This window comes from Sturnus vulgaris, chromosome 5, assembly GCF_052056855.1.
Source record: "Sturnus vulgaris isolate bStuVul1 chromosome 5, bStuVul1.hap1, whole genome shotgun sequence".
Taxonomy (NCBI): domain Eukaryota; kingdom Metazoa; phylum Chordata; class Aves; order Passeriformes; family Sturnidae; genus Sturnus; species Sturnus vulgaris.
The window spans coordinates 9,221,553-9,243,449 of record NC_142247.1 but is presented as its reverse complement, the minus strand read 5'-3'; the positions used below and the strand labels follow the sequence as shown (position 1 = coordinate 9,243,449).

Below are 21,897 nucleotides of genomic sequence, written 5' to 3'. Positions count from 1 at the left end.
AAAAAATAACAATTTTCAGTATCTGGCCCAACACAAATGAAAACATCACCTGACAACTACTATTTGTTAAAGAGTGCAAAGATGAAGTATTTAAAGATACCATCCACTCTGAAATTGGGAACACAAGGAATGACAAGGGAAGGAGTGGGGAGGGCAAGGGGACAGGAAGGCAGGGACCAGGATGCCCTGCACTTTAACTGCTCTTTAAACTGTAATATTTCTTCACCCTCCTAAGAGGAAAAAAGTGACTCCATGAGCCACAGACCAAGATGTCCATGCAGCCCAGGGCTGCAGGACAAGAGCCATATTCCTTGGAGAACTGCAGAGAAAGGGAGCACTGAGAGAAGTCTCCAACTTACCCCTAGAGGTGATTCTGCTCCAAAGGCTGAAGTTGAGGCAACCACACAAACCCCAAAGAACTCCTGTGTGCCCTGGAGTCCAGGACACCAGGAGTTCTCTACCTCTGTGCCCAGGGACTTTGCAGAGTCAAGTAGGGATGGAGGCAGTGCTGGTACTCAGATTTTCTTGGAGCAAATTGTCATGTGTGTTGGACAGCAAATTTGTAGATGTGGCTTTTTTAATGTAGCTATTTATCCTGAAGACTGGGAAGACTCAATCAATTACTTGGAAGGCTGGAACTTGCTCACAGCATCAATGGATTCTAATGTCCCTTCACCATACTTATGAGCAGAGAGACACTCGCCAAACCCATTTCCTAGCAGACCCATAAACTTGCTGCTTCTACTGAGCTTCACATCATGTGACTCAAGAGAAACCCTAAAAGAAAGCGCAGCAAAGGGTCAATCAGTTTTCTATTCATGCAATAAGAAATATTGCCTGGGAAAGTTCAAACAAATGGAAATAGAAAGACCTTTTTATATCTCAGTTTCCCTATCAGTCACAATCTCATCTTCCACAGAGATGCTGCTCACACAGGTTGTAAATAAAATGAGTCAGAGAGCTTTTCTCCCATTTATCCACACAACACCTGCCTCACTCCAGATGTCACTGAATAGAAATAATCAGAGAGAGCTTTGTTTTAAACACTAATCACCAAGATTATATTAAAAAAATTTAAATGCTTGGTTTTATTCATGTTTTTAGTGTAGTCACTCTCTAGGATCATGGGCTCCATTTTGCTTAGTGCTTTACACCAGCAGTTCCTGTCTTGATTGGGTGACAAAGCATGGGAATTTCAACTGGACTAAGCACAGAACATCATTCAAGCAACAGCATCTACTGCCTCCCCACATGTCATTGTTAATGTAATTCCTGCTCAGTAACATATTAAGAGGTGCTGAACTCCACAGGAATTTAGGGCACTTGGAAAGATCAGCTCGGAAATGCAGGGGACTCACAGACAAATGCCCTCAATCGCTCCCTGCTGCCATAAGCGGCTTTTGTACTACAATTTCATGGCTGTTTCGGGCTCATTCACTTCACACTGGTAATCTCACAGAGCCACTGGCTTTCCCAGAACCCAGCCCATTAAACCAGCTGAGCATCTCAGTGGTCCTTACTCTCCTTTCCTGCTATAGAGACATTCTGTAGGGGCTTCATTCCCTCCCACAGCACCATCCTGTAAGGAGTGACAGGACAAGGGGCAATGGCTTCACACTGACACAGAGCAGGGTTAGATTGGAAATCAGGAAGAAATTATTCCCTGTGAGGGTGGTGAGGCCCTGGCACAGGTTTCCCAGAGAAGCTGTGGCTGCCCCATCCCTGGCAGTGTCCCAGGCCAGGCTGGATGGGGCTCTGAGCAACCTGGGATAGTGGAAGGTGTCCCTGCCCATGGCAGGGAAATGATCTTTAAGGTCCCTTCCAACCCAGACCATTCTGTAATTCTGTGATCCTCCCCCACCCTGAAACAAACAAACAAAATAATCCCATGGGATGTATCTAATAACTGTGTGATATAGAGGGTTCTACATCATATCCTACCAGCCATGATGCTCTGAAAATATCCAGATGTTTTAATTGCTTTGACATCATCACTGGTCATCAGTGTTTCACTCGGGAGAGTAAGAAGTACTGAAGCTGCGTCTAAGTTTTGGTGCAATTCACACTTAAATTGAGGAGACTCACCTCACGGAGATTATGTTTGTAGAAAAAAATATTTCTGGAATGTGTTTTTAACCATGTTCTGCACAAAGAGAGATACACAAGCAGATTTAAAGTACCACAGCAGAGATTTACTGTGAGAGAAATAAAGACTTCATTCCCCTGCACTTCCAGATAATATTTATCTGCAGGAGGTTTTAGGTTCTCTTGTAAAAGCAAATAAAGCCTGTAGCATATTAACTTCCACTGCAGTAAATCATGTTTTCTGATACGGCTGCAGTAGCTTTATCATAGGAGTGTAAAAAAATTCTAGAGAAGAGTAGGAATTAAGAAGTTTGCTTGCTCTGTAGATGTCTCCATGAAAGCTGACCTTTTCCATGTATCTTAAATAGTATAAAGTCAATTCTCCATCTTTCACTAATGTTTTTTATAATTTTCCATATTAAGTTCAAATCTATGCACAGTAAAAGAGAACAATTTAAGTCTTCCCTAAAACAGCAAAATGGGCAAAATAAAGGATGCTTATGTCTTTATTTCATTGCCTGAATTTTTACTGTCTTAAAGCACAGACTCTGTGATCACAGAACACCAACAGATGAAAATATATTTGCTGTCACTTTAACACATCTTTCCTTTAAAAGAAGTGGGTTTTTTCCTATTTATTGTACTACAGTGGAGCCTGATAGGCAAGAATCTTTCTTTCTGGCCAAACTGAAGATCTTATTTATGTAAAACTTTATCAGATATAAATAGGAAAATAAGACCCTGAGCTGGTTAGTTCAGAAGAAATGAGTTATCTTGACTTGCACCAGGCCATTTTTCATTTTTTATAAGAGCAATGAGCTGCACAAATGCAGCCAGTGAAATCCCTGCTCCCACGTCCTTCACATTCATTTTGGTACCCAAGTCACGGGAGTAAGAACTGAGTAAGTATTACCAAAAAGAGACACAGAAATCAAAAGACCAACACTCCCCCACTCTGCTGCCTGTCTGCCAGTCCCAAATATTCCAGCTAGGACATGGTTGTGTGGACACACTGATCTGTTCCAGGCTGCTCTCTGTGTTGGAGGATTTCAGCAGCCTTTTGAAGGTGTCACAAACGGTGAGATCACGGACACCTGCAGGCCAGCAGAAGCACATCCCAGTCCTGTCAGACAGAATGCAGGCTTTGAATATTCATTAGCAATAGTGGATTTATACCCTGCTGTGATACCCAGCTTCCATTTGCTACCTTTAATTAATAATTGAAGGTATTGACCCCCATCGTTTCTGCCTGCTGCTCAGGAGCCTCAATAAATAGATTGATACCCTGGATTAACACAGCACAGCCTGAGCATCCCCACACCTTTGACTGATCTAAGGGACTGACACAAAAGCTCTCTTCCCATTTCTGAAACTCCTGAGACAGAGCATGGTTTCTCTCCAACACTGAAATGCTACCAGAGGATGAGAGCAGCACATGAAATATTCACAGGGCAAACAGACGCAGAGCCAAAGCAGACCAGAGCAGAATTCCAGGCCTGCCCAGACACCAGGAGGGCTTCAGTTTGAAATGGCACCAAGATCTTATTGCATTTCTCGTCCCATGTGCCAACAAGGTGCTGTGCTAGAGATCGATTCAACATTATCCCAGGAGGACCAAAGCAGTGGGTTCAAAATCCCTACACCAAACACACAGACTTGCTGGAGACCCAGCAAAACCTTCACACAAACTCTGTTTTTGACAAACTGGCCACAGGACAAAAAAAGGCTGCTTTTATGTCTCAAACGCAGGAAGATAAATAAAAACATAAAGGAAAAAGGGAAAAATGTTAAAAGCCAAAATGCCAGAAGCCAATGTGGCATGAAGTCCACAGGAAGACATTGACCCATCATGACTTATTGCACAAATTTGTTCAAGACAGGAAAGTTGGGACAGAGCAGTGTTTTCCTCACAGGCAAAAAGACTTCCTATTTGGAATTTGGAGCCCTAAAGTTAATCCATGCTTCTGTTGAACTAAAGCAACCACCCAGGGTGACTTTGGAGTCTCAGCTCAGCAGGCAACACCCAGTTCCTGCTGCATCCCTACACTCCAGTAACCACTTGTGGATGCTACCCCAGGAGTGCACAGCCTTCTGAACACCAACCTGTCACTGTAAAACCCAGCAGCTGCTCCTGCAGTACTCACATCTTATCCTCTTCAGGATTTAAATATTAAATACCACAAGAGTTTCAAGCCTCGTTACAGTAAACATTCTTCTCTTGGAATGCCAGCTATTTTTTATCATCTAAATAATCATAAAAAGGGTATGCACCCCAAGTAGAAAGATCTTTTTTTATTTCTCTTTATAAGTTCCATTAAAAAAAATTGCAACTGAAACAACCAAACTTAATGATACTAATTGAAGCTGAATGTGTCAGGGCAGAGGAAAATAAGAATATCCATGTTTATTTCAGGAACATTTGCAAGTGATTTATTTGCATTAAAAAGACACAGCAACAGCCAAAGTCCAGAAAATCAGGTTTGTTTGGCTAAATAGAAAAGCACCAAAGGAAAGCTACATCCCTGAAAGATGGAATTGGTTTTTTGGGGGCTGAAGATGAATACTGGAACACACTGAAAACAAAACAGAAGACTCAAAGAAGAAGGCAAAGATACATCTAAACACCTACCATTGCCTGAGTGACTCCACTTGAAGGCAGGACCCTGTTGCCAGTCTCAGCCCCCACCACCAATCCAGAATATGTCATGACCCAGCTGTTGCAGGAAACTAGAAAATCCTTCATTCAGTTTACAGCAGAATTCTGCATGCAGATTTGTGTTCAGAATGGCTAAACAGCAATGAACTAAACATTCACTTAATTAAAAAACTTTTTTCTTGTCCTCAACCTGGAAAAAAAACTAGTTAAAATCTATTGTGTGTTCTCAGGATTCATGACAAAAGAGCTGGAGGATCCATCTGGGTATCAGCCTAGGAGCTGTGGGACTCTAAATTCCACTTCCACTGCACCTGGGATTCACTCAGCAAAATTCTTATGTGAACTGAAAACAGCTGAGGGAGGATGGAAAGGTGACCCATGAAATGCACCTGTCCTTGACCTGTCCTTGACCTGTCCTTGACCTGTCCTTGACCTGTCCTCCTCCTGAGGTTCAACCAGAGCTTTTTCTGCAGCTCTCCCTGTCACAGTGGCAACTGCAGGCTCCCCTGCTCCAAAGCCAAATGTGCTGCTGCTCCTACCTAGTGAGAGGAGGTCACCAAATATACCATCGACAATTACAGTTTCTTCTGCTAGCTGTAAAAGGTTTCTATTCAAGAGTTGCAATTGTCTTCTCGTTGGAATAAAATGTGAGGTATTTTAGGAAGCTCTTAGAGAAGCTGAGTGGATTGAAGCATTGTTGTGCTAATTAAAGCTTCTTTGATTTTCCAACACTTAATCTAACACTCTGTGAAGTGAGAGTTTTTATAGCAAGGCCAGCCATGGGAGATAATGCAACTCCAAAAGTACCTGGTAGAAGCTTTAGCACAGAGTGTTTCTCCTTTTCTCTGCAGCCTGAAAAAGAGTCTGAAGTCGTGGTGTTTCTACAGCTTTCTGAGGGGAAAAGACACAACTCTGTTTACTCCTGTGGGCTCTGGGTTACTTCAAGAGCCTGTGTTTGGCTGTGTCAAGCCAGGGCAGCTGCTCTTGGGGACAGCCCTGAATCAGAATTCAGCATTTCTGAATCTGATCTGCTTTGGCAGTCAGACCATCTGACTTAAACTGCCAGCCCTGAAGGCACCTGCTCCAGATGCTGCAGAGGATGGGCAACACTTCAACACTGGGGAAGGGGGCACCCATCAGAAAAGTTTGGTTTTGCTTTCAGAGCTAAAAGTCTTTTTATGGCTTGGAGGAGTTTTAGGATTCTTATTCATTGAAGAATAAAGAGAATGTATATTCACACTTGCTATCCACAGGATTCCATAAAGCAATTGTTCTGTAGCCATTAATCAAACAGTACACGAAAACTGACCAACTTCCAAGATTAACTGCCAGATAAATCAAATTTATGTTGAAATCATCAATATTATCCAAAGAAAGTAACAGGACAATAGCACTTTGTTACTAAATGGACTCAGCCCCTCTCTGTAATTGAAAGTCTGCTGAATTATTGCTCCTCTTAGAACACACCTGCCAGAGCAGCTGAAGAAGAAAGGAGCTTATTCCATGGTTCTTCATGTCTGTTACCTAAGCTATACCTGCAGAGACACATTTTTCCCTCAGTGTAGGATGCTTTAGAGAGAACCTATACAGCAGGTGGCTTGGTGTACCCAAAGGAAGGACTCAACATACAACCTTTTTGCAAATTATGAAGTATAAAATACAACATAGGAGGATTTGCATTTTGGGGTAAAAAACCCACATATTTACTTTTGAGATTAAGTAAGAAATTAACACAGAGATTCAACTAACTCAGTACACAGTGTTGGTTGGTTGGGTTTTTGTTGGTTTGTTTTTATTTGTTGGGTTGTTTGGGGTTTTGTTTTGTTTTGGTTTGGTTTGTTGTTTTTTTTTTTTTTTTAATTGAGTGATTTTAGAGGGCAAAATCATGTCCTAGGACCTGGTCCCAAATGCAGAAAGTTTCAACAGGAAATAACAGGAGCTTTGCTAAGAGCAAATGGGAGAAGATTGCTACTGCAGAGATGATAAACAAGCTCTTTTTTTGGTTTGGGGTTTTTTTTAAAGAAAAGAAAGAAGCAATGAGACTTTAGACACACCTAGAGCCAGCAAAATTCAGTGACAGTGATCACTCCCTTGACTACCACACCGTAGCCAACAACAGACAAACAGTTTGGCCCAGACCCATCTAAGATCACTGCAAATCCTTACTGACAACTCAACAAAACAATTTCAGACAGTTTGTAAGTGATATTCAATCAACTGACTGAACACTCGAAGCTATTGATGAACAAGGCTTTCATTGACAAAAGCTTTTCTCGACCAAGAAGGCAAAACAAGTCAGGCAATAAAATCACAGGACAGGCCACACAAAATGTTCTGCCTCGTCAGGATCTTTCCACTTCATTTCACCAATGTGTGATCAGTACTCTGTGTGCAGCCCACTGCCCCCATCTCCTGAAAAACCCATCTCTAGGTGGACTCCCAACACACAACAGATCTGGCACAAAATGACAAGCATTTATGTCACTGCCTCCTTTGTGCACAACACAACACTGGGACATGGCATGCATGGCTCTGTCTGAGCACTCTGCACAGAACACGCCTCCATAAAGCAATTTTCCACAGAAAACAACATCAAGTCACTTGGATTTGCTGACATCCAACCCAGCCCAAAGCCCATGGTCTGTTACACAGTGGTTTGAAACCTGAAGTCTGCACTTAGATGATAATTAATACCCACAAACCTTCGGAGGGTGCAATCAGTGTTCATGGACAGTAGGTTTAACCTGATTTTGGGTTTTGGTGGGACTGAGTGATGTCTCAGAAGTGAGGGCAGCACAGTTTGGCCCCAGAACATTATTCAGGGATAGGTCCAAAAGCCTGCAGAAGCCAAACCTTTGGATTAATTGCACTGTAAAGCTTGAGCTGACATTTACAAGCCTCTCAAAGCCCACAGCCACATTTCCCACTCGTTACATTGCCACTTCTTATACCACTCAGTAGAAAAACCGTCAATAAAGCAACCATTCATTTCAGACAGAGCTGGCCAATAGTGACAGCAGAGAAACCAGACCCCACAAAATAACCAGACAGAATAAACCTGGGTAAGATCCTTAAAAATTATCTTTAATTGATGCCAAGTATGAACAGATGAACGAGTACAGAAGCAGGTAAAACTGCATAGATGAAAACTATGCATTTCAAATAGTTCAGGAAATCATAACATCAGATGTTCTAAAAATGGTAAGTCAAACAATTTCACTACTTGGAAGTAAAATGAGCTGTAATGTGACAATGAAGTACATACTTGACCCAAAGTATAAGTGATTGGTAAATGGTGGAAATAAGTACAGCTGTGTCAGCTTAAATGGTTTGTTGCCCTGATGGTGCACTTTCATATGGAGATTATTCAGTTTATATATTTCACATCGGCAATATCTGATCTTTAAAGTCAGAGGTATGTCTGAGAGGCCATTTACAGTTCTATTGACAGCTGTTATTTATTCATTTCAAACCGACATACTGCAAAAAACCCAATGTTTTACATGTTAAGGAAAGGAAAAGAAAAGATTTCATCGTAGCAGGTTATAGGTAAGGGTTTGCTGAATTTAGTCATAAAAATATCATTTTTACTTTTGTACAAAAGTAAAATATACATTTGATCCCAATTACATTATAGAAATGTCACTGAAACAATAACATGGATCAAAGACTGATGCACCTAAAGGAACTGAATGCAGTGTCTTCATTTTATTATAGAAACTAGAAATGGAAGATGATTTTTTTTAATATATAACTTGTAGTGACATTTGCTAGAGCCTGTGAACAGGTGAAATATACAGAATTACATAGATATTAACAGAAACCTTGAGACAAATTTCAGTTAAGACCTCAGTTTCATTTTATTTCCTTTGAAAATATCAAAGCATGCTATGCCTTGACAGCATAAATTGTTGACCTCACCGGTGGTAAGTTCACCTGTACTGAGTGAAACTGTAGAACACCCTGAAGTTTCTTTTTTTTTTTTTTTTTTTTTTTTTTTGCAGATACAAATACTGACACCTTTAAGAATACTTGATAAGCATTTCAGGAAAAAGAAATTCCCTACACCTGATTAAGTAAAGCCAGAACAACAGAAAACAGAAAAAGAAATTCAGCCTGAATTAAGTCCAACCAAAATTGAAGTGTAGGTCCCTGGTTAAAGCATCTCAGAAAAGGAGCCTGTTCCAGACTTGCAGGATGCAGGTCTGGGACAAATTTGCCCTGCTGTGCAATTGCAAGGACAGCTCTGCAGTTCCATCCAGCTCTGCTGCTATGGAGGCTAAATCACACCTTGGAGCTGACTCTGCATCCCTGTGAGTCTGAAATTACTCTGAGGATCACTGGCATCAGGCTGCTGGAAGCCTACAGGATCAGACCATTCCTGGAAAAGCTGCAGTGCCTCCCTCTTCTTCAGGTTAGGGGAAAAGATTAATCCAGAATGGCACCCCTCAAGCAACAGTTATCAAGGTAGTATTTGGAAAGGAATACATTCTCTCCATGTATTGCATATGTATGCAGAAGATTTTGTTCTAAAATTCCTTTTTCTAATAAATTTCAGATGTTCCTGACCTAGTGTTGGTTGTGTTTTGTTCAATAAATGCACATATAAGAAACTGCACTGTTCAAGTGTGGACTATGGAAAAGTGAAACTTGCCCTCAGTTCCTCAAAATCATCAGGTTTTGAGGTTACACTTGGGCTTCAGCTCTCTCACAGTAGAAACTAACTTCCTGTACTTCTGCCTACTGAAAACCATTGTCCCTTAGTAAAGAAAAAACCCTGTCAATACGAGTTGCCACTGCTGCCAGTTCGGGCTGCTGCAGCCTACAATGGATGGTACACAGCTGGTTTGCTGAGAAGGGTCTGATCTCTGGAATCTCTGCCTGGGCAAAAACCACAGCTGCAGACAAGAGGACCCTGGCTGAATTTTGTCCTGTCTCCAGCACTTTGTTCTGTCTCACAAGTGCTACTCTATGTGACTAATAGTACATCAGGCTAGCACGTGTGCAGTTTTGTAAAGTGGAAATTAATTTCCTTGGGCCACAATTGTTTTCAGCTTCCCCAAAGGCAGCAGAGTGGATTATCCTCACAAAGGTGTAAACCAGGAACAAAGGGAGGGACTCATCAGAACTGGCACCAGGACCAAGTGTTAGTTTTCCCCTCAGAAAGCCAGGCTGTGAATATGCAGCACTCGTGTACCGAGAGTTTTGGTGCACGTGGGCACCCCCTGCACAACGGGATGACTTCCAGTACATCCAATGATTATTTACTACAGGTTTATCTGTCTGAATGGACTTGTGAGGCAGATGAGGTAAACTGCATTAAGCCCCATTGTGTTCGGAATTAAAGCAGCCTTAATTCAATTCAGGTTACTTCCCTTTCAAAAAGAATGACTCCAAATCAGATTAAGGTTGCTTTAATACTGCAACAGAATGTCCATGCTGGGCTTTAAAGCAGTTTAACAAATCTACTTTAGATGCACACCTTTCATTAATTCGGATTAATTTCCTGAAGTCCCCAGTGGAGATAAGGCTTAGGAGACCCCATGCAGGGAATCTGCAGAGGTTTGCTAGGATGCTGTGAACTCACAGCCTGGCTTACTGCACCCTGACTTCCTCATGAAGGTGACTAAATCCATTTCATGGGCTGTGTTGGAGCTGCCACACAGAGGGTTTGAGCTCTCAGCAGTCTTGCAGCAATCCCTCAATTCTGTGAAGGAACAGGATGCAGAGTCCTTCATTTGCACTCTCACCCTTGCTCCTCTGCCTCTCCTTAGTGCTCCAGAGCTAAGAATGGTAGAACCAGATGGGGAATTCTGGCAGGGATACCAGCCTATAGGATTCCTGCCTGCTGACTCTCTGCTTCATTCCTGCCTCTGCACTGCAGTGCACTGCTGCCTTGCCCTTGCCAGGTGAATTCCCTCGCCCCTTTCCCTGAGTGGATGAAGGAAAAGCTGCACAGGACCAGCTAAGAAGCACAGAGAGGCACAGAGCACTGGGTGGCAGAGGGGGCTTGGGGAATGACTCCTTCTGCTGGAAAAGCTGCCTTCCCCTCATCAAACTAAAGGCTGCCATGTCCACTGGGTTCCCTATCCAGCATAACGTGGGCATCGCTTCCAGGAGGTCCCTACAAAGGAATTCTCTTGACTCTTTCAGAGAAGCATTACACTGGCCATCAGCTCATTTCCAGTCCTCTTCCAGTTACTTAAAAAAACCCTTAGAGTCCACTTGGCAAAAAGAAACATAAGGGCCAAAAGAAAAAAAAATTAAAAGAAGAGATATAAAAAGAAAAAGAATAAATAAATAAATAAATAAAATTTTTAAAGGATGCTTGCTGATAAGAACAGGCAGTTTGTTAAGTGCACCTTCAGGCCCACAAAGACATTTCAGCACTCCTGTGTAAAGGGAGTAAGAACCTTGTTTTTGTGGTTGGTTTTTTTGTGTCAAACTTGTCGAAAATGCATGCCTATGCTACATGAGGTTAATTCCTGTACTCCATATGGGTTGAGATCCTTTGCAGTGAGCTAAAAATGGACAAAGCAACATTCAGGCTCCCCAAAACACGAGTTCTTATGATCCATCCTGGTCTCCTGACAAAGAATTGCTGCATGCAGCACTTTCCTCTGTGCATAAGCAGAATGATCATCACTCTGCACATTGAATTAAGGTGTGCACACCCAGCTGGGGCAGAAGGAACCCAAGAGAGGCCTCATCTCCCAAATGCATCCTTCTGATCATCAGTCCCATAGCACTGAACTGATTATTGCTGTTTAGTTTAGTCAGGTGGTGGTTTTAAAAGCTGAGTGCAGCATTCAAGTCCATTTTGACATCAGAAGTCATATCCTACAATTCAAGAGTTTGGGAAGATCAGGACCACTGGAATTTAATGGGGAGAGAGGTGTACCATGGGCAAGGGTGTGAGCAGGGGACAGGAAAGAAGCTTTACAACATCTACCTAGAGGATGTAATGCCCTGTTTTATCTGATGCTTTGCACTTCTTGGAGGAGTTGGACATCCCTCAGTTCTTGATCTTTCTCATCACTAAGATTCACAGAAGTCACACAGTGAGAAATAAAGTCAAGTCTTTCTGGAAACCCGGCAGGTCAAGCTTGTGCGTAACTGCAGAGTTAGGGTTAGTTTTTAACTCTAAGTGCCTCGATTTTATTTCATATATACATGTGTCTGCATATGTATGTGACACACACAGGAGCAGACATACATATATATATTTATATATTTATACACGTATATACATATATCAGAAAGAGAGGGGAGGAAAGGATCTGTACAGCATGGAAGGAGATGTGTTCAACAGCAGTTGGCCACATGCTAAGTGCAGAATGAAGATCCTCAACTTTGTCCATTTGAAAAATTAAGATTAGTGCCTACGTTTGTTCAGATCAAAAGTTATTATCTTCCAGGGCCTAGCAGTCAAGGCTGGCATGTTGCAGAAGATACCTTCTCCTAGCATTGCTTCCCTCACCAGGAAATGATGGAAGGAGAGTAAGATCAGGGACCAGGAAGAAGAACATGGCTCAAAGGCTGTGATGGGATCCAAGATCTGAAAGGGGATGGAGCAGACAGGGATGGGAGGGCCCTGCAAAGCCTTTCCCATCTACCTGCTGGGGAATCTAAGGGAAAGAAGAGCACAGTCCTCCAGTCTGGTAGCCTGACTGGGCAATGCCGGGGCTCCTATTCCTCCTGCACCCTGCCCTGCAGGGACAAGCTGCCAAAAACCACCTCAGGGAAAGGAAGGGCAGACACAGTGATGGCAGTGATGCCTCTGTGAACAGCCTGGGGAAACCTGAAGCCTTGCATGTACACAACTATGAGTTACTTGGCAGAAGCCAATGCAGAGCCCTGCAGCATCAGACTGGCTGGGGAAGGAAAGTATTCCACGGGCACTGGTGGTCTCTGCCCGCCTCTTCTGCATCCCTCTCACTCACACTTGATCTTTCTATCCCTAAACCCTTCTGTGCTGTGCCAATAGAAAGCACAGGACACTCCTGACAGTGGACTGACTTCCTGTCCTTTCCCTCAGTGTCTCTGATCCACTCAGTTCCTGGAGGCACTTTCAGCAATTTTGGGGGGTGTAAGATAAAGGCACTGTGCAACTCTCTCAATCAATCTGCTGAGTCTCTTCAGTGAGTTCTGGGGGGGATACAAAAAAGTCTCAACTGATGACTGCAAAAGAAACCAGCTGCTGCAATTTGGATGCATATAATAGATAAGTTTCATTTACATTCTGAGAATGCACCAAAAAGCATGCATCTGCACCTTTCATCTATAAAGGATACTAGGTTTTTAGGTGTTGCTATATATAACTTGACTTCTTATTTTCCATATAACTTTCCCTTTAAGGGATGGGATATGTTCCTTTCTGACAACACCTGGACAAAAGCCAACACATTTCCCTGAGCAATGCAGGAAAACAATCAAGTTTCTCTAATCAGTTCATTCAGGCCCTCAGTCTATCAAGCGCATTTTTAAAAATTTTTATTGTTATCATTATTGTTGTTATTATCATCATTATTATTATTATCATTGAATTCATGCACTAATTAATTCAAGTTACACTTTAATCAAATAGGCCATAATGCTGAATATTTGAACATGCTTTGATCTCCAAAAGTTATTGTTCCCATTTGACTAACATACGCACTTAAATACAGTACTTTAAATTACTAGTCAACGATTTAATAAATTAAGGAGTGCACTTCTGGTGAATGCAAATCAAAAAGAAAAAGAAAAGAAATGAAAAAAAGAGAGGAGAAAGGACCTATTTTTAGAAGATTCAGTTCAAACGAAAGCTTATCCGCTATTGTCTGAGGTAACGTTTCAAGCATGCGATCATAAAATAAATAGTATCAAATTCAAACATGCTTATATTAAACTCCATTGTGCTATCTTGCAACAGAGGGGCTTAAAGTTTTGTATCCAGTTCTGAACAGGGATGGGGGGAAAAGTGTGTTTCTATCATCTGCTTGTGAGAGAACTTAGCAGCATTGCAGATGTTTTGTCTTCCGTTTTGTTTGTTATTCTCCTTTTAGGATATTTCTTCTACGGACAGCAAAAGAGACCAGGCTTAAGTAGGATTTTTAATTATGTGCTGTGTGGATCTGTAGGTTGGAAGGATGGAATATTTCACAGAGGGGGCGGAAGGAAAATTTGCACTCCTTCATAAACACCACGGCAAATGCTCGCCGCAGGTTTTGGCTGATCTTTTTTTTTACTATTATTATCTGATGCACTTTCTTGCAACTGTGCAGTTTTGCAGAATATTTTTACTGGAATCCATGCATATTCTTAATAGCTCTAAAAACTGTCTTGCTTAGTTTAAGATAACTTTATCCAAAAAAAAGGAAAATAAAAAGAGAAGAGATGGGAGAGGAAAAGTTTAGGTCTAGTGTCATAACGGCTTAAAACTAAACTAGTTCAAATGGTTATCCTTTACCAGGTGGAAAATGTTTTTTTGAAAATAAACAAAATTTTATCTTTCATGGATCCTGGAAGCTTCTTTATCGCAGAGCAAAGATTTGCAATGCAACAATGCATTTACGAGGTAAATAAAGCATTCAAAGACTATCAGTAAAGCATCTACAAAGTGTGACTGTGTCACTAAAGTCTTCAAGCTGTGAGTGGGGATTTTGTTTTGTTTTTTGTTTACACATCAGTCAGCAGCTTGCTTTTATTAACGCAGTTTTGGTTGGCTACAGTGCAGTTGCCAGTTCTGAGATTAGCCTCTCTAAAATTGTCTATGCTATTATTCATATCCTCTTCGATTTCCATGTACTCAGATTTGCTGATTGTGGAGGAGCTGCGGCGACTGAGATCACTGTCAGATGCTAAATTAGGGGAGCTAACGTGAAGCAACTGAGCCTGTTCTTCCCCTTCTGTTTCTCGGTGGTAGAAGTAGTTGAAGTTGGACACGATGACAGGTACAGGCAGGGCAATTGTCAGCACACCAGCGATGGCACACAAGGAGCCTACGATTTTGCCTCCAATTGTCACAGGGTACATGTCACCATAGCCCACAGTGGTCATGGATACCACCGCCCACCAGAAAGCATCAGGGATACTTGTGAAATGAGACTCAGGTTCTTCAGCCTCAGCAAAATATACCGCACTAGAGAACAAAATCACCCCAATGAAGAGGAAGAAGATTAGTAAACCTAGCTCTCTCATACTCGCTTTGAGGGTCTGTCCCAAAATCTGGAGGCCCTTAGAGTGCCGGGAGAGTTTGAAGATTCGAAAGACTCTTACCAGTCTGATGACTCTCAGGATGGCCAAGGAGGTGGCCTGCTCTCCTTTCTGAGTGCCCTCCCGCTCGGCCATCTCGGTGCCCAGGGTGATGAAGTAAGGGATGATGGCCACAATGTCAATAAAGTTCATTATGTTCTTGAAGAAATCAGTCTTGCTAGGGCAAGCAAAGAAGCGCACCACCAGCTCAAAGGAGAACCAGATGATGCACAGGGTCTCCACAACAAAGAAAGGATCTGTGAAGATGTTGGATTTGTAGACCTGGGTGGTGTTGTCAGTGCGGTGCACTGTGTACTCCTTGTCCTCCTTCAGCTCAGGTAATGTCTCTAGGCAGAAGATCACGATGGAGATGAGGATCACCATGACAGAGACTATGGCAATAACCCTTGCCGGCCCAGAGCTCTCTGGGTACTCAAAGAGGAGCCACACTTGGCGCTGGTACTCCCCCTCCGGCAAGGGTCTCTCCTCATCTTTAATGAATCCTTCGTCTTCCCGGAACTTCTCCATGGCCTCCTCGCCCAGCTCATAAAATTTGATCTCCTCAGAGAACATGTCCAGGGGGACGTTGACGGGCCGGCGCAGCCGCCCCCCGGACTGGTAGTAGTAGAGGATGGCGTCGAAGCTGGGCCGGTTGCGGTCGAAGAAGTACTCGTTGCGCAGGGGGTCGAAGTAGCGCATGCGCTTCTTGGGGTTGCCCAGCAGCGTGTTGGGGAACTGGGCTAAAGTCTTCAGCTGCGTCTCGAAGCGCAGTCCCGCAATGTTTATCACCACGCGCTCACAGCACTCGTGGTCGTCGTGGGCAGCGGGCTGGTAGCTATCCTGGGGGTGGCCAGGTAGCGCAGAAGTCTCGTCCATGTTGTCTCCAGCCATCACGGTCATGGTGGCACACGGGAAAGGGGACCAAGGGGCAGGGGAGAAGTGAGGGAAAGGGAGGAGGAAGAGGAGGAGGAGGATGGAGGAGCACAGAGAGACCCAGGGCGGTTCAAGGGTGGGGGGGGTTGAGGTGGGATGGGGAGCTTGAGGAAGGGGTGGATGTGGAGCCTAAAGGATGGAAATACCCAAAAGGGGAAAAGAGAGGCGGGATGGAGGGAGAGGCATCAGGGATGATGGGAGGGTGAAGAAAGAGGGAAGAAGTACCTTTAGGGGGGGCAGAGGGCAGGTAAGGTGAGGGGTCCTGTCCCCCAAACCGGGAGGCTGAAGGTCTATGGAGTGCACCCCCAGGCTGGGGCTCCCCTCCCCAGCCGTCTCCTTTAGCCTTTAACTCGATCCGTCCACTTTTCTCGCCGGCTCGACCATCGCCGCAGCTGCTGTCACGAAGCTACCACGCACACACACGCACACACACGCACATACACATAAAATAAATAAATAAATATAGAAATAAATATATAAATCACGGGCTGGCTGGGAGGCGAGTCCTTGCAATGCCAACTCAGCAAATTTCCATCACCTGCCTCTTCCTTCCCCCCACCCCCCCCCCGCCACCACCGCCACTGCCCTGGTCCTCTCCTCTTTTGCGCTGGGGAGGGAGGGAGGGATGGAAACACTCTGCTTTGAAGGCATAAAGCTCACTTGCAGGATGGAGGCTGCCAGGGAGGAGAGAAACAGAATAAACCAGCCCCCAAGCCCCTCCACATACACACACACAGGCGCAATGGATTGGCTTTCACACCAGCAGGAACATCCCGTTCTGCCCACTACGGCAGCACATGCGGAGTTCTACGCGTCCCTACACATCCCCGGACATGCACCAAGGCCTCCGAGGCATGAAGGTGCCCCGAACTCATCGGGAAGGCTCCTCGGGCAACTTCAGCGGGGTCAGCTCCTGCAAGGAGTCTCCCGAGCACCGCGCTCCCCGCTGTGGAGACTTAGCTGAGCACTGACAACTTCATCACACCAACTGGGGGAGGGGGGGGGGGGAGGGGGAATAGGAGAGGGGGAGCAAAGCATCTCCTCTCCTGCTTTGCAGCAGCTAAAGGTAACCGAGAGAGAGAGAAACAAGGTGGGGAGGTCGACATCCCAGACCCAAACCGTCCGAAATCGAGTGTCACAGCGGCAGGGAGAAGGGGCTTTCCTTACCTGCTCCGGGCGAGACGCGCCGCTTAGGAGTCGGAGCCAGTGCCGGAATGCGTCAAGTCGCCTTGCAGCAGCATCCAAAAAAACCAAACCAAAACAAAAACCGCAGCGGCAAACTTAACCCTCCTCCTCCTCCTCTCGCACCCCTCTTTACAACACAGCGATCGCTTTACAGGGCTGCCTGCGAGACACTGAAATATTCATACACTGTCTTAGGCTGCACCAAGGGCGAGTGGGTTTAATTAGTTTCTGCTGAGAACCGCAGTAGGGGGTGGAGGGTGTGCGCGGAAAAGAGTGCAAAGTACCTTTTCCAAATAGGCTCGAGTTAGTCAATAAAATGAAGGAGTCCTAGATAGCTGCTGGCTCTCCAGCTCTCTTCCCTTAGGACAGCTGGAAAAGGAGCCGGGCGCTGGGCAGCGGCGGCGGGGGAGATGTCAGAGCGCCGCAGCCCTGCAGCCGCATCCCCGGAGTCGGTCTTGGCTCGTCCCGGCAGCAGCAGCGGCGGAGGCAGGAGGAGGCAGGAGCTGGACGCGTGTGGCAGGAGCGAGAGGGCTGCTGAATGCATAAGAGCGTGGAGCAAACTCGAGCCATTTCTTGACGCTGCAGTATCAGCAGAAACCTGAGAGCTGTTTGGTGCAGCTCGGGGATCGGGAGGGCGGGGGAGTCGGGGGCCGGAGCCGGCGGAGGAGGGAGGGAGGGAGGGATGCGCGCTGCCCCCGGGCCGGCCGCCCCCGCACGCTGCGCGCCGCGCCCCCGACGCAATGCGGGCGGCCCCGGGATGGGCTGCGGGATGGGACAGCGGGATGGGGCTGCGGGATGGAGGTGCGGGATGGGGCTGCGGGATGGGGCTGCGGGATGGGGCTGCGGGATGGAAATGCATCGGGATGGGGCAGCGGGACGGGGCTGCCTCGGGATGGGGCTGCGGGATGGAGTTGCGGGATGGGGCAGCGGGATCCTGGGCAGCCCGGACAGGTGCGCCGAGGGACGGCGGGACAGCGCTTCGTCCCCCGCAGCACCTGCGGCGGAGCGGGACCGCACATCCCGCACGGAGCGGGGCCGCGCATCCCGCACCGACCCCGGCTGCGGCCCCGGAGGGCGCCGGCTGCGCCCGCAGTGCCCGGAGCCCCCGGCCCGCCTCGGTACTGGACGGGGCTGCGCAGCCGGAGCCTCCTGGACACAATAGTGGAGGCTGAAGCCCCAGCGGAGCGGCTGGAATTGGGAGGGTTAATCGTCAGGCAGGGACAGTGCCCTTTCATGCTGCTTTATCCCAGCGAATTCGTTTAATTGATGAATCACATAAGTTCGAGATGGAGAAGACCCATTATGTCATCAGCTGGCCTCCCCTGCCAGCACAGGATTGCTCCCCACAGTATATGATCGCTTACATTATATAAAAGCCTGCTGCTCACTTTGTCAGAGCGGGAGCGGTGATCAAATACAACCCGTGCCTGTGTAATTTGAAGCACTCCAGGGCTAAGTAACACCAAGTTCGTGTTTAACAGACCTGGTCTCATTAGCTTTCAACTGCATAATACATTATCTTCACTTAAGATCACCACCTTGACAGTCCAAAAATACTTAACCACCTGACCTCCCCGGTGGTTTCTGTCTCTTCTTCCCTTCCCCTTATGCCCATGCTTTGTTGTTTCGGGTGAGGTTTTATGATGATGTTGTGGTTTATTTTAAATTTCTTTACTAGAGTAAAAAAGATTCTAAAATTCTCTACCCCGGCAGTGCTGCAATCACAGCAAGTTAGCATTCACCAGCCCCGTGGAAACATAAGTGCAACAAACAAACAGATTTCCTGTCTATCCTGCTACAAGGGTGGGTGGTTTTTTTTGTTGGTTTTTTGTTTGGTTGGTTGGTTGGGTTTTTTTTGTTTGGTTTGGTTTGTTTTTTTTTCCCAGCATCACATATGCTGAAAGTTTTGTGAGAAACTTCTGGTGAAGTTCTGAGCAAAAGAAAAGTCTCCTTCTGCCACTCCCAGGTGAAACAATCAAAACACGAAATAAAAAGAGAGGGTCTTCTTCCAGCGAAAAATAAAGCACCATTTTCTGTCTCAAGTTAAGCAGCTCATCATCAGCACCCGGCCCTGGACCCTGTAAAAACTAAAGTCCCACAAAAAAAGCAAAGGCTGTCCCATCACTTAAACTAACCAGGCTGTTTTCCAACCCCTCGAGAAACTGAGACACAGCCTTTGACTCAATATCCTCTTATGGCAGTGAATTCCTTGCCTGGGTGACAGGGCTGCTGCAGAGTGCTCCGGGAGCTCGGAGCTGCTGAGCAGGAGCAGCTCAGCGAGGGAGCGCTCCCCCGCCCCTGGGCAAAGCTTTGTTCGCCTGTCCCAGCCCAAAGGATGCTCAGGAGAGGGCTGAAAATGCAGATCTCACAAGCAGAGGCCCGAGATCGCGGTGCTGCTCTGCCCTTGCCTTCCTGCAGGATTGCAAGCAAGGCTGCATATTCTGCTTTTGCATCTGGAAAACGGGACTTAAAAGTGCTTCCTTTGCCTGTCACAGCTCCTTAGGCTGCTGCATTCTGAGAGATGCCTTAGCACAGCAGAACCCAAATCCTCACTGGGAGCTGTGTGCACACCAGGCACAGAAATAATAATAATAAAAAAAAAATAAAGGGACAAATGATATCAACCTTTGTTTTTCCATCACAGCAAAAGGACAAAATGGGATATTGCTCTCCCCCCTCCTCATTTTGAATAGCTTTGACCTGTGGAATTTCTCTTTGCAATCCAACTACCATTACTGACAAGCAGGAAGGGAGGGATCTTTCTAAGTGGGCTATTAGCCATGGGGTCAATAAAATCTTGTTAAAGAACACAGACTAATGGGAGTGTAACTAGGGCTTGCAAGAAGGTCATATGTTGCACATTATAGTTCTAAGTAGCTTCAATTAAATGTTGAGGAATGGAAGAATCCAACTTACTGCTCAATTCAAAGTCAGGCTGGTGCTATTTCCTACTTTCTATATTACAGAAAATGGCCAGCAGAAGTTGAATTTGTAATCCCCCCAAAAAGCCACACTGAAATGTTCTCTTCAGGAACAAATTTTTTTTCATAGGGAAACTAAAAATTGCAAGAAACTTTGCAGCCTTTTGTGGTGGGAAGTCTGGTGGTACTGTTGTGAGAAAGAACAGCATTTTTCGTTTTTTTTTCTTTTTTTTTCTTTCTTTTTTGTTTTGTTTTAGAAAGAAACAATCAAGTTGTTGATTAAAAGTCCTTGTGTGTTGTGAGGATTACAAAAAATATTCGTATTGAATGGAAGTGAATCTGAAACAGGATTTTAAAAGTAAGCATTGGCTTTACACAGTGAAACAGGCTTTAAACACTGCCACCAGGGAACCTGGAAAATCCTGATTGAAATCAATGGATGCAGAAGCACAGTGGATTTCTGAGCATGGCATCATTCCTGTGTCTTGAGTGAGCCCCAAAATTTCCTTACCTGCAAGAGACATTTTGTGTGATAAAAACCATTGTGAAATCCAATGGCAAAGGATGTCCTGGTTGTTTGATCCTCACAGGCACTGTAATCCCAATCCATCTAAGCCTGGAAACCAACCTGGAAACATTATAGCTGCATTTTGAGCTGCCTAAAGGCACCAATGAGTTGTGCAGATGTCACCACACACCTCATTTAATGGCCTTGGGAGGCAGAAGATAAAGTGAGATGTTCTGGCCCAAATTTTCCATGCAGAGCTCTGTCAATCATTCTGGTTCATGACATGGAAAGAGTCAACAGAGGGAACCAAAGGTGAGCTTGTGGTGTTGACAGTTGGGCTTTCTTTCTTGAGGGGGAAAAGAATCCTTTAAAAGCTTTTAATCTTTTAACATTGATTTATGAGCCTTGCTAATATCCTTCAGTATTATTAGGCATTTTTTGTGACCGGGATAATCAAATCTCATGCTTCAAAGAATACTGAGAGCTGATGGAAGATGACAATGCCTTTGGTTCCCTCTTGTTATATTGTTTCATTTTTTTGTCCTGTTCCCTTTTAAAGCCTTAAATATGAGCCCTCTCTGATCAAAAAAGCCAAGGAGTAGACCCAGTCCTGCTGCTAGACAGAGGGAAGAGGAGAGCTTGGGAATTACCTCTGTGAAGAAGGAAGCAGAAACTGCCCTCACTCATATGATAGCTGTGCCATTAGGACCAGCCTGCAGAGAAAGATGTCCCTGCCTTGCTTATATGTCCCACATCACTGGGCTGGAAAGGCACAAAATGTGGCAATAAGAGAATGACTGGGCAGGGAAGAGCAGAAAATGTTCTGTATTACATTGGGGTTGAGCTTTCTTCTGTCATTAAAAGCAGCTATATCATCAGAAATGGAAACAAAGTGTCAATCCACCCCTGAGCATATTCAGGACTTTAACACACAGGACTTTTTTTTCTGAATGGGAGCCGTTTTTGGTTTCCTATGATTGGATGAGTTAGTATGAGACCTTATAAAAACACCACAGCAAGAATATATTTATCAAGAGTGCTGCTGGCCACCAAGTGCAGAGAGCAGAGAGTGACCTTTCCCCTTATCATGAGGGGTGAGCACCACACCAAGGGCCACTGTCAGAGAAGGGAACACCTGAGGAGAACAGAGCACCACCAGAGCAAGTACGTTCCTGTAAAATCCCAAAACCAGTCCTTGCAGTGGGTCCTTGCAATACACAACCAAGAAGTCAGCTTTAGGAGGTCTGAGTTTGCTCCTGTGTGAGTTCATTTGCAGGATGATTCCACACCATAAAAAAAGATTCTGACAGATATCTAAACAAAGCCCGCCTCATAAGGCATCAGGCTGCTCAGGAGTGAATCAGAAAGTGATG

The 21,897-nt window shown here is 45.1% G+C and overlaps 1 protein-coding gene and 1 long non-coding RNA gene across 2 annotated transcripts; one reads left to right on the top strand and one right to left on the bottom strand.

Annotated features, from left to right (window-relative positions):
- Positions 1–7,804: 7,804 nt before the first annotated feature.
- On the bottom strand, positions 7,805–17,716 carry KCNA1 (potassium voltage-gated channel subfamily A member 1). Its single transcript, XM_014879220.2, has 2 exons — positions 17,078–17,716; positions 7,805–16,316 (listed from the first exon to the last, which is right to left on the bottom strand). The coding sequence occupies exon 2, from the start codon at positions 15,875–15,877 to the stop codon at positions 14,402–14,404; it is 1,476 nt and encodes a 491-aa protein (XP_014734706.1). The 5' UTR covers positions 15,878–16,316; positions 17,078–17,716; the 3' UTR covers positions 7,805–14,401.
- A 481-nt stretch (positions 17,717–18,197) lies between these two features.
- LOC148223542 (uncharacterized) lies at positions 18,198–21,440 on the top strand. Its single transcript, XR_015803680.1, has 3 exons — positions 18,198–20,496; positions 20,607–20,836; positions 21,084–21,440. It is a non-coding gene; the product is annotated as an uncharacterized LOC148223542 (long non-coding RNA).
- The last annotated feature ends 457 nt before the right edge of the window (positions 21,441–21,897 follow it).